The sequence below is a fragment of the Alosa sapidissima genome, chromosome 2 (assembly GCF_018492685.1).
Source record: "Alosa sapidissima isolate fAloSap1 chromosome 2, fAloSap1.pri, whole genome shotgun sequence".
Taxonomy (NCBI): domain Eukaryota; kingdom Metazoa; phylum Chordata; class Actinopteri; order Clupeiformes; family Clupeidae; genus Alosa; species Alosa sapidissima.
Window position 1 is genome coordinate 22,704,995 of NC_055958.1, and position 13,581 is coordinate 22,718,575.

General features: G+C 42.3%; 1 protein-coding gene across 1 annotated transcript in view; it reads right to left on the reverse strand.

The window, feature by feature from the left end:
• The window catches only part of gpm6bb (glycoprotein M6Bb), a 30,489-nt gene extending 17,231 nt beyond the window's left edge, over positions 1 to 13,258 (reverse strand). Inside the window, exon 1 of the mRNA XM_042083947.1 lies at positions 12,930 to 13,258. Within this exon, the coding sequence (XP_041939881.1) occupies positions 12,930 to 12,933 (4 nt within the window). The 5' untranslated portion in view covers positions 12,934 to 13,258. The remainder of the gene's footprint in view (positions 1 to 12,929) is intronic.
• Positions 13,259 to 13,581: the final 323 nt, after the last annotated feature.

Consider the following 13,581-nt stretch of genomic DNA (forward strand, 5'->3'; position numbering starts at 1 on the left):
CTGGATGAGAACATGAGAGACATTGTGTTCCTAATGTTTCCTTAAAGAGAAAGCCAGTGGATCGCATAATGAAATGGCTACAAATACTAACTGGACCAAGTTGAACCTAGTAGCTACTAATATAAAACTCTTGTTTTCAGCACTTAAAACATGTACATTACATTACATTACATTACATTTGGCTGACGCTTTTTAGCCAAAGCGACTAACAACATAGTAAACAGTTTAAGTTTTAGAGCAGTTCTCTTTAGAGCAGTACAATTTTAGGACAATTTAAAAACATTAGAGTACAGTAAGAATAAGTGCAGCCTACATGTATCAACCTAATATGCACATTAACCTGATGAAGACATAATTCCTGTAAGCTTAGCTTATGTGATACTCTGCTAAGCCCATGTGCATTAAGCATCCTCTGGTATACATGGCCGATGTGATGTCCCAACATCCTATTGTGGAAAACCTCAGTTTTCACCATTGCGTCAATACTCCAGATAAAACAATGTATTTACCGATTGGGTTGACCTAGTTCATATTATTTACTACGCACACTCTACATTTCTGAGAGTAAGTACCATTGATATTTTATTGATTTACACATCCAACAGTGGGCCAACAGTTTCATACCTCTACTGACCTAGTTACAGTAATAGTGATGTGAGAAAAGCACCAAAGCGACTGAGAAAAACTGTAACAAAAGCCTGAGGATGACATTTCTGCATGATGATAATGATGTATCTAGGTGTCAAACGATTGTGTTGAGGATTGATCTGGAGAAATGATTGTGTTTTCAGGCTCAATGGCATATCAAACATTAGAGCTATTTTGAGAAGTCCACAATCATTATCTCAACTAAATGACATCAACTTTAGATAGATAGATAGATAGATAGATAGATAGATAGATAGATAGATAGATAGATAAATAGATAGATAGATAGATACTTTATTGATCCCCAGGGGAAATTCAAGAATTTTTTTATATGTAACAGGCTCATTCTGAAAAGTTTCAGCTCTCTGCAAGCAGCAATGAAGTTTGTTTTGGTTGACATTGTCAAAATAAGCCATCTAAATATGTATACGTCAAATACAAGCCATGTGTTTCTAAACTCAGTCAGACAGTTATTCTTTGAGGTGAATATGGGAGAAAGGGACCTCTGGCAGACAAAGAGCACCGTAGGACTCTGTAACTTATTTCCTCAAGGAAATTCTGGCTTTTTTACTGCAATGAGACTGAGAGCCCATTAAAAAACAGCCAACCTCGTTCATTAGACAGTAATCCATGGGGAGAGAGGAGGAGCCCAAAGGGTCCGTCCAGTAATGGGACAGTTTCTGCTCCTCTGCAGCATGTCACATGAAGAGGAATGGGGTCAGGAACCAGGCTAGCCTGCCTCTGACCATCAAAACAACAGACCATTATGATTTGAAATATTACTATGTCTCTAAATTCAGAGTGCTCAAATGGGCCAAGACAGCAAAGTTATTTACCATTCCTCACATGACACTCTCTAGCTTTCTACACTTTCCACTTGTACTATCAAACAGGCCAAGATGAGGGTATGGAATATATTTCACTACTCTCCTTTAAAGAAAGACAGGGGAAAAAGAATGAATCACACAATGTTTTTTTCATGTCACTATTCTGGAGGACAGCATTGACACAATAAAGCACTCTGCTGAGGCTCAAACAGCGCAGATGTCAAGATACCACTATGTCCACCTTGTGAATGGTTATACCATGAATATACCATGGATCCGAATCACAAGTTATGTAAGAAGCTACAGCCATTACGGCTAATGTAAACAGCACGTCAAATAAATCATTGCCACCCCTTGCAAAGAATGTCTTTGCTAAAAGAGGTCAGTAGCAAGCACTGGATTTCACTGAAAATAATCCCTTTGGTTTTCTGGTTTGATTTCGGACGCACATCATTCCTTAAAATGCTTCTGGAGGGCTTTGTTCAGATTTAAGACAAACCCTCAGCGACCCGTAATTGCTGCTGTTCGACCACGTAATCTCCAGCGCCTCTGACTCAGCACATCTGTAATTGCATGTTTGCGTTGGTGTGTCGTTACACGTCTGGAAGGAAAACGCAGCGCTCTGGGTGCACTGGCAGCTCTGGTTCGGTGCTCATGTGATTTCACACTCCCAGCACTTGGCATCTCTGCAGGGACTGAGCTCCTGGCTGAGATGGGGCTGGGGAGAAGAGAAGAGGAGGAGGAGGAGGAGGAGGAAGAGTAGGAGGAGACAGGAGAGAGGACTGAACCCCAGATGCTTCATATTACCCGGCTTCCTGTTTCACCATGGAAATTACCACCAGTCTGTGGCAGATCTGATGAAGCTCAGCGGTGAAGGGGGATGAAGCAGGCAGGGTTCCCTGTGTCATGACCCAAGTAATGAGGGCCAAATCATTTAAGGAGAACACTGCAGCGTTCACTAGACTTTTTTCTACAATGGGCTAATTGCTAATTACCACATGCTTGTGTTTTTAAGCCTTGTGATCTGAGCTCCTGCTATTTCTGCTCTGAGGTTACATGGAACATTCTGGATTTTAGATTCTGGATCTGGATTGAAATTCTTGACTGCAATCTTTAGAATATGGTTTTTAAAAGTGGAGGCAGGGAGGGCATTTAACTGCTCTCGGGTTTGGCACTGGGGTCTTTAGTCTCCTTGTGGTGAACCACATTTATCAAATACCACTCACAGAAAAGGGATGTGAGGGTTTTCCAACTCAGTTGATCATGTCTATGCTATAGGTTTACTGAGGCATGTGAAGAATTCAGATGATTATAGTTTTGACAAAAGTTTTGACAAAACCACCGACATATTGCTCACATGAGCATTCTGTATGAACTGAATTCATATGCAAACTGGGAGAAGGTGGGATCTGCGCCAGTTTAGGCCCAGAGACATGCAGCGCTAGCTGCCATCTGGAAGGAGATCTCCCTTCAAACGAGCGCTGCAGAGAGATTTTCCACTCCACAGGTGGCTACAGGAATGAGACTCTTGCTTGTCCAATAAACTCTACTATATATTTTCTCCCATTTTCTGCCTGTAATCTGTACAGTTGTTTCCATAAAAGCGAAGTTAACAGATTTGCTAATCCAATCAGTTTATCTTGCACTGCCGAGACATTCATGTAAACAGTTCACTCTAGATTTATTTCTCCTCAGAGTTCAGTAACAAAAGGAAATCATCAACACTAGTCTTAAATCAGATCAGATATTAAGAAAAGGAACAAAACCTACAGATGTTAATTGCTCTATTATCTTTGCATTACTGGCATAGTAAAACATTCTACATAATCAAAATGTGATATTGTATTGTCCTCCCAGAGATGCATGAGACTTCTGAGATGGATCTTAGAAGATCAGGGGAATCTTTGCAGTGGTGTCATTCCAAAGGTTATGGCTGAAGCCTTGAAATAGGCTAAAGCTTTGGGAAGCGACAGTTGAAGATGAAGTTACGGTTCTGGCCTCTGTGAGTGAAGCTTCTCTCATGCTGGATGCATAGCCTGGACAGAGACTACTGCAGATTCTGCCATCAACACACTTTATAAGACTTCTCTTGACAGTTCCATTGATAAACTACCTATAGCACCATAAGCTTGCATGGACTGAGAGTCTCATGATCATATCAATGAATGAAAACAAGGCATTCGACATCTATCGCCTTGTAGTACTCATAGGCGTTTTTGCTGTTACTCTCACAATGAGTTTCAATGGTGGGGTTTTACAGTTAGTTTTAAAAGGCTAATTCTACATCATCTAAGCACTGATAAGCTCTTAAAATTAGATGGTATTTTGAACCCATCATCCTTCCACTAGACTGAACTTGTACGTCTTAATTCATGTAAATTTGCTCTTGGCAAATTCATACACAAACTTGACACCGTTGTTCAACCATGTGAATAGCATCGAACTTGAGAAACCAACTGTGTCACAGGCATGAATATGCATGACCACTAACAGCTGCCCCATTGAATTGATTATAAATGGGGGTGAATTGAATAGCTAACTCCTGCATTGTGTGGCTATGTATGAACACGGAAGGAGTGGTGTGTTCACAGCGTAGCCTCAAGAGATTCACAGTTGGCAATGTGCATGTTGGTTGCATTCGCCTGTGGGTGAACTTTACATTTGATTCAAAAGGATCCCAGAATGCTGAAGGCAAATTCTCCAGCAGTAAAAAACAGACTTTGACCTTTCACCCATCTGACAGGTTTTTGAAATGAACAATGTCAAATGAATAACAAAGGAATGGCCACTGCCATGTGCTGTGTAACACTGTTCAGATGATCACCCTACAGACAACATCTTCTGAGGTGGTAGTGTGAATGGAAACATCTGTGTGAGTACTTTGTTTGGCTGCTAGAGACATGCAGTAAGGTGTGTGTATCTCCTGATCCCTCACCCTTTGCCCTGTACCCACACGGGTGTGTGTGAGACCACAGCCCAGCCGAGCTGGAGAGCACAAAGAGTGTCAGACCGCGCAGGACTCTAGCCCAGTGAGTTTCCCATGACCACAGGTTCACACAGCTCCAGCTGCAGAGCGACCTCTCTTTGAGCTGACGCATCAGCAGCTCTTTTGTTCTGGCGCCGGTACTGCCAACCTCTCACCCCTGACCCCCAGAGTTTAGTCTGCCTGCTCCGTCTGTCTATACGTCGAGCCCTGTGATCAGCAGCAGTCTGGCGCAACAGAGCCTCACTCCCTCCTCCAGCCTGCTGAGAGCTCTTCACAGGCTCCGCAGACAAAAGAGAAGTGACAATTCATCCTCAGCACCATGACAACACAAGGGCTAACTACTAATGCCAATCCTCAATGTGCACTGACATCTATATGGTGAGGATGCAGCATGGTGATTCATAGTAATGATTCAACCTGAACTTGGCTTTCTGTACACACTGAGGCAGATAAAGAAAAACATGTATGTATTAAATACCATTTCATTACAGTGCCATTTAATGTGGGATCAGCAGGGAACACCTTAAGTGACTTAATACTAAAGATAAATAAACCTGAGAATATTATGCTGGAATTCAGCACTAATACTGATCAAATGTTGAATCTGATCTTGTAGCCTCAGTTTATGATTGACATGTATGGAATGTTAAATGTGTGATGTAAATGTATGAAGTACTTTAGGATGGTATGGAAAGATACAACACATACTGCTTTCTATGGTCATGCTCACGGATAAGCTTTTCTGCCCATCACGAAACAGTCAGTTTCGAGCTGTGTCCTAAAATTAGCTCCATTTTTGGTTTTGACAGTGATCACAGTAATGTGTCCTGAAGCCATGCTAGTTCCAATTAGATACACTTCCATCTCATCCTGAATTATGGACGAAATTATAATGCAGGGGCTACCAAAAATGGCAAATGACTGAAGAGATGCATTAATCAGTGTATCTCTGACCATAATATGGGTTGTGGATTTGATTTTCCAAACACCATACATATGCATAATAAACTTCAAACTAGTTTTTAAAAGCCAAAAATGTAGCCCATTTCAGGGTTGAAGCAAATGGTTCCTGCTTGACAGTAAACTGATTCAGTTAATGAATTGGTGGAGGGAAACTCTGAATCACTCTCTGGCTTGCACTTGCGGGAGAACCATGATTCATGCATGGGGTGGTTTAACAAAACTAGCAGAATTGGCACTCAACCTGCACTTATGTGTGTCATGTCAGACTTATGTTACTCTAACCCGTATGAGATTCTGTTTCAGCCGAGGCTCTTCAGTCAGTTTATTTACTAACTATTCATTTTCACTGACTACAGGTCAGTAGTTACAATGCTTTATGAGACCTTATAGTGGTTTGGAGAGCTCTCAGCAGAATTCTCAAGTGTGAGTAAATGAAGTTGTTTTAGCCAAATGGAGCATCCGAGATCTTAGCTTGCCTTGAGGTGGTTTCTGTCTATTATTCTGTCTGTTGGAGTGCTATAGACATTCCAGCAGTTGTGGATGTGTTATATTATTTGTCTGTTGAGAACCCAACAGGCTGAACATAGCTGACTAACAACTGTTCAGGGTGGCTTCCAGCACAACACATGGCCAGCCCTATACATACAGCACATACACACTGCGTAGCTGTATAGAATGGCAACAGATGGACTTCACTAAACAATTTCTCAGAGTGCTGTAAGCTGGGATATGGATGATTCACGTGTTCCGTTTGTTTCCGCTGCAGTATATTGAGGACGGTTTTCCCACAATCTGTTCTTTAAATGGCCAACACAGAAGGATTAAGCAATTACATACACCATACTCCTGAGAGTGATGGGAAATTTTGCCTTTTTGTTTAACTGCGGTGTCTCCATTCCCAAGAAGCCCAAGCTGCACTCTCCCCCGACACACTGGCTATTGGGTTTCCTGCAGCTGTCGCTCCATCCATAGAGAACCTCAACTATTCCACAAATTCTCATCTGTTGGTCTCTTTTGCTGTTATGCCTGTTATACTGTCATTCACGTGTGCACAGTTGATCGTATAAAGAGAGGATAGTGTAAGTGGGAATTATCATCAAACAAGAGCCAGAACTCCATCCCATCAGAGAAAAGCTGCACAGCACTGTGACCAACATGGTCAATGCCGTTGGAAAACAAATTCCACAGTCACATGCGTTTGAATCACCATGACCTGAGTGAAGATGAATCATGAACACACCATGCACAATTCCCAAGACAGGCGCAAACTGCTGAAAGATGTTCACCACAGATTAAGAAAGGCATTTTAAGTGGCTATGTAAAATGATGCAGCTGGAAGATCTTTGATATGTTACAGGTGTTGGATTTAAACAAATTATTAATTTGGTTTGAGGTCTCAAATAATGTGATTAAGTTGCTTCCTGAAAGTCTGTGCATGCTATGTAGATGACTGGTCCTCCAAGTTTGTATCTCCATTTATACCTGAAGAGAAGAAATGTGCAAGTTGTTAACATACAACTAATGCTTCTGTTATTTATTTTTTTTATCTCCAACATCCCCATAAACTTCCAAGTGAATGAGTTTGGATTGATGTACAGTAGTGAGACTGTTTATGCAGTCAGTACTCTTGCAGTGTCTCTCTGGGGAGGCGCAAATGCTTCTGTGTTCTGTCTCAGCAGAAGTAGTGGCAACAGCAGCTCCAGATGAACTGGGCACAAAGAGCTATCTGTGAAGTGGTGAATGTGCTTCACAGGCAAGTTGCCAAGACCTGCGTCCTACTGATGCCTTTTAAAGCAACTTTAAGCCTACGCTCTCACAGCGCAGAGGCGGCCTAATCACAATAGCACACATTTACACACACACACACACACACAGAGAGAGAGAGAGAAAGAGAGAGAGAGAGAGAGAGCCCATACACACATACATCTCCACTCCCTCCTTAAACACTATATAGTCATTGTTGAATCACTCGCTGATAAAAGCGCAGTATAGAATAGCTTCAGAGGGGCATTTCAGCCCAATCTGAGTGTAGAAATCAGTTTAGAGCGAAGCAAATTGGGGATGCGGGCTAATGAGTGATACTCTACACAGGGTCACAGAAATCACATTAACAGCCAAGAACTGCTTTCAACCTGGCCAACAGAAACAGCAGGAGGGCTCATACTGATACAAGCACTGGCGGCGGCCTGTTCAAGGCTACATTCCATAAGAAATTAGGATGAGCTCTCCTTGAACTTCAGCACAGAAAAAAACTCATATCTACAGAAAGCCTCAACTGACATCAAAAACATTCATATTTATTGTGTTTTTGTTTTTAATTAGCCACCTCCAGCATATTTACACTTGGAAGCCAGGGCCTGTTACCTGAGCATCCAAAAGCAGACATGACTGCACCACTGATGCGCATGCTTTAAGGAGGAATAGAAACTAAATGGAGGTCAAAGCCTCAAACCAAAATGGAGAAAGGCATCTTGGTGTTTCCTTCACTGAGGTGACGTGACGTGATCCCACCCCCACCTCCCAGCTGACAAGCACTAATCCTCTGGACAAGATCCTGGGCTGGGCTATGGGGTGCGGCTCCTGCTTTACAGCGCACGGTCATGTCATCCCCCAGCGCTGACATGGTCCACAGTCCTGCCATTTCCATCTGAGCGTCAAACACGCCTACAGCCACTCACCCAACCCGTGGCCTTGAGGAATAAAGCAAGTTCATGAACTACATCAGATGTCAACATTTACATTTACAAGATGACAATGGACATACTGTATGACCTGTTAAATGCCATAGCCCGGTTAAGTAGAAATAATAAGGTCAATCTGGAAAAACAGATTGATTTTTCTCATCGATAAGGCCTCTCTACAATTCACTCAGAATGAGTGTTAAGCAGTAAGTGGAGTTTCGGTGTCATGGAAAATGTGTGCTGCTCAGTCTTGTGTAATTTGATTTGGTCAGAAACAGAGCATGGGCTTCTGCTTAGTGCGGACGCAAATATGTGTGGACTGCCCTGTTCCATCTGCACGTAAAATCCATTATTTCACTCCCGCGGAAACACATCCTCTGCAAAACAAAACACGCAAATGTGGTACTCATAAACTCATGTTCAGAGGTGATGTTATGAATCTGTCTCATCTATGTTTTGTAATGTAATTGCTCCAACTCAAGAAAACCATAACCAAAGCCTTCACAGTCTGTGTTGTGTTACTTAAATTCAACAACTTAATCAATGTGACACGCTTTCAACACCATACAGCCCAAGATTGATAACTTGATTACTTGGCTGAAAGATGTATTTTGATCTACTTCCATGGCGACCAACTATTTTTCCATGAAAAATGAATGATCAGTGGACTCATGCCACATTCACACCCAGTCCACATTTCCATCCTCACATCATCACCATGCCATCATCAGGCAGTGTAACAATCTCCTAACGAGGACGACCTCCAAAAATGCAGGCGGTGAAACAACCCCACCACCACCACCACCACCACCACCACCACCACCACCCCTACCGGCCCCCGTCTGCTAACCCCCAATCTGGCCTCCCCAGCCTGGGCCTCTCAATGGCCCTTTTAATGAAAGTGAGGGGAATTGGCCATGCTTGAGCAAGCACTCCCACTAAGGAACTCCTATTCCTATCATTTCATGTCACAATTAACAATGTCTCTCTTTGTCAGCACAGCACTTATTAAGCGCCACAAATGAATATGGCCATTTTTACAGAGCCCTAATGGAGGTGGCGGGCCACTGGGGCAAGAGAATGGAGAATAGGTGTGAAAGAGAGCAAGAGAAAAAAAAAGGGAAAGTGGAGGTAGCAGAGGAGCAGACTGTGCAGGAGGTGAAGTGGACTAGATGAGTGAGAGTGTGAAAGAGGTACTCACAGAAGCACAAGAGGAACTAGAAAAGGGTAAAGAGCTGAGAGGGTGAGCTCCAATAGGCTCCCTCATTTCCATCACATCTCCAAAAGGTCTTGTCTGCAGTTTAATTGCTGACGGGGTCCATTCAGATCTTGTGCCAAACGGAAACAGAATGGGAGTAGGGACGGCCTGATTATAAATCAAATACCCAATTAACACAAACGTGGCTTTGTTGGTTGAAGAAATTGAATTCATACATTCAGAGATTTTCTCTGAAGTCTCTTAGCCTATAGGACTAGGCTTGATCCATGTACCAGCATCATAACTGGTACTTAAAATGGCAAAGCAGTGGGTAACATGACAAGCCATAAAGCAAAATCAAACTAAACTGTACAGAGTGACATCACCATTGATCACCAAGATGTATTGGATTGTTGACATCCCTGCCTCTGACACACAACATTTCAGTAGTCCCAGTAGAGGCCTCTAACTCAAGAACCCCAGGAAGTGAAAACCCCAAAGCAGTCACATCCTCTGAGTTTCAGCTGACCGTTGCTCATTGCCCAACAGCTGTGTTCTCCAACAAATGACCTTTGCCTGTGTGACCCACACACAGTTGCAGAGGAACCATTATCACATGTCATGTGTTGCTGTTGCTATTGCAAACAGTTCATCAAGGTTCCAATGTCCGCCACATCCACACTGTTTCCTCTCAAGGTCTCTTTCTACATTGAAGGCCAAAAGGCCTCCAGTGACCCTCAGCACACTGTCAAAACAAATGCCCTACATTAAGAGTTTATCCATATCTGTGACTGATTGTGATCAGAGAACAAATTAATTATTTAAACAATAAGCTTGTCAAAGACAAATGTTAGTCTACCACAATAAACAATATCCTAACATCTGGTTAGATACGCTCAAAAACCATGAGAAAAACATTTTACACAAAGTTATTGTCGAGGCTAAATCTAAACAATCTAAATTGACTATGACTCATATAAGATTATCAAATCACAAAAATAATTCTCAGTTAATTTAAACTTCTGTTTTCCTGAATCAAATAATTCATAATGTCTCCAGATGAAAAATGATTTCCATGGATCAGTCAGTGCTATAAACAATGCTGAACATTTTTTTAATGGTTGGAATAAACCATTCCTGGAGTCAGAGATGAACAAAACTTTCCAGCAGCAGCTGAATGCACTGAAAACCCTGTTGAAAACTGACTGTAAACATAAAAGGTATTTTGAGAGGAAGAGTTCCAGAGTTTCCATCAGGAAAAACAATTTCTCTCTCCTTGGTTATCAAGGTCTGGGTTTAAGAGAACATAGCAGAACTATTCACAGTCCTATCCATCAATTGTGTCATTGAGAGATAAATTGATAGGCTTGTAATTGTTTCAGCTTAGCCTTCAAGAACTTCAGAGTATTTTTAGAAGAAGTAAGCATTAAGGCTATTCATTAATCACAGACCTTCCTAAATCAACAACTTTGCTTGACACAATTTTGTAAATAGCATGGGTTGTATAGATGGGGTCTATAGTTCATCATCACAAAGCACATCTCCGTACATTTACACTGTGGGAAAATGGGAGTTGATGAGTGAGCAGGAGAACCCTCTGATGCTATCTGAGCAGGCAGGCCTTCAAAGCTGAACCTGTGCCTGATACTTCAAAAACACCAGTGCTCTGCAGGCTGATGGGTGTTTAGCGTCAAACTCTAGTTGTGATGGCTGGAGGTGTAGCTGCATGGAGCTAGGCCATTCCCATGTGGGCCAAATGAACAAATCAATCCCCACCACAGCCAAAGACAATTCGTACTTCTTTATTAGACATTTCTGAACAAGAGCACCAGTTTGCATGCGGCAGGCAGTCACAAATTGCTGCGAGGCATCCTGTCTAAACTTGGATCCACTGCCCCATGACACACACAAAACAATCCTGCAGTAATTTGAAACAGAATGCTGAGACACTATTTCCCATTAAACATGAAAGGGGGACATAAACCACATCTGCTTAGAAATGCTTGCCTTGGCTATCAGTTTAATCCTGAAACTACTCAGCAATACACGAGAACAGCATATTATCACTCAAGTTTCTCACTTGGAAACTTGCTCGCTTGCAGTGCAAGACACAAGTTGCCAAAAGATCAACAAGAATTTAAATTCAAGTCAAAATGAAATGGTCACTGGTAGGAATTCTTTAATGGACTATTTGCATGTCTTTGAGTGTGAACAATAGACAATGGTCAATAGCATTTCAGCTCTGCATCTTTAAAGATGCGTGTCCACTGGCAACAACTCATGTTTTTTTTTTCCAGACTCTTCCCAACTTGCCATTGACTGAACTCACTTCTACATTAACAACGACTGACGAACTGCGCAAAGAAGTGAGGGCTAAATTAAGAGTACAAAGCCAGCACTGTGGGGGCCTTCAGAAGATCAATGAATGCTCGCACACATGCTCACACTGACAGTATTCTAGTCTTCTGTCAGCTGCAACCACCCATTTACACGGTCCCCACCAAAGCCAAGACATATGCTTCAGTTAAATCCACAAAAAGACAGTCCCCAGACTGTGACAGGATATAAAAGATAGCACAATATTAAGAAAAACACAGTTGAGTTCATATGTGAATATCTTCAATGAGGGGTTTGTATTCAACCTATATAGTTCAAGGGACAGGCACGAGTATCTACTCAGGGGTCTGGTGGAGGAGACAGCAGAGAGGTTCCCAACATGTGTACCCTGGTCCATCCCATCTGGCAAACAGGCTCAAAGTGCCTCAAAGCCCATAAGTCTGCTGGGAGCATTTAAGAAGTGATGAACATCCGTGGCATCAGCCCCTTGTTGCTCACATAGCGCCCTGAGGGTGGGGTACAGATAGGCAACACTTACATGGGCTGTGCCTCACAGTGCTCAGAGCTTCACAACAGGATCAGGCAGGCAACACTGTGGCATTTCTAACCTTCACTTTAACATCCAGCACCAGCACCCAGCTCAAGTTAAAAGGCAGTTATATTGAAGGCAGAATATTGTCAAACAAATTTCACTATATCAGAACATCAGAGACTACCCACTGTCATCAAAGATTTACCTACAAACACCTCAATTACCTGTAAACACCTCAATGCAAATGTCTTTGAATAATAAACGGTTTTATGTAAGAACATCGTTGTGAGAAAGATCTAGAAAGATTGGTCTGAGTGATATGCAGGGTAACTAAGCTTATTATAACACAGAGACACTAGCTATATCGACCTGAAATAGCCCCGACAGAACTTTGTCTGAGACAAAAGCGCGACTCAACAATAGCAATGGAAGACTGGAACCCTACAAACTGCCCCCCGTACCAGTGAGCAAACCAACAGTATTGCCGTCTGACAGTAGGTAAATCCTTTTAGACTTAACTCTAATCGCGTTGTCTGAGTTACTCCATGCCTACCCGAAGCAAAACCAGGTCAGATAAAAATAAACTTTCTATAAAAGTTGTACACCGTTTCATAGTTTTCACATTAAAGCTGTCAATCTTGTCAATATTTACTTAGACGCTACTAAAGCAACTCTACGACGAACAGCACTATTGTAGCTGACAGTGAAACAATTTCGAACAGCAGTTCAGAAAAGTACCATTACCAGCGACACTTACCCATTGTTCTTCTCTCCCAAACTTCCCGAGGTTGGAGAATGTGTACAAGTTCAGCTTATGGGGATGTTGCGTCCAGGGATGCACAGCAAACGCTAAACTAGACCACTGAGTCGCTGCGCCTTGTCCCGTTTGGAGATGGGGTGGGTGACGTCACCACCAGGGATTACTGCTGGTAGGATGGGGCGCATTTGGCCCCTCGTTCCGTATTCAAGCAGAGGAAGCAAAAAGTTTGATAGGCATTCAGCACAATATACTTTGTACCGCAAACACTTATCCTGCAAGAAATAAAACTTCCGGTGGAGATAACAAGTGACCACGGAGGGTGTTGTTGAGCAACAAAGCTGAGGAAAACGTTTTTGTCTTATTCTGGGGCTGTTAGAAACGATAGCCTAGCTGTTATAACCTACCTCAATATTATTTTTGAGGGTCTCAACGTTTGTTTAGTTTTCTCTATATTATGAAGTGGATTTCTACTCACAAAAAACGTAAAATGAGGTTTATGGCATCTCTTCAAACATAGCCTATAGTAGAAGACAGTTGATATTAAAAAGCCTAGAATAAATTCCCACCCATGTAGTATGATTCATCGTGGGAGATTTTGTTTTGCCTTACACAGAATGATTTTAGATAGTGCCAGCAATGTTTGTGTCAC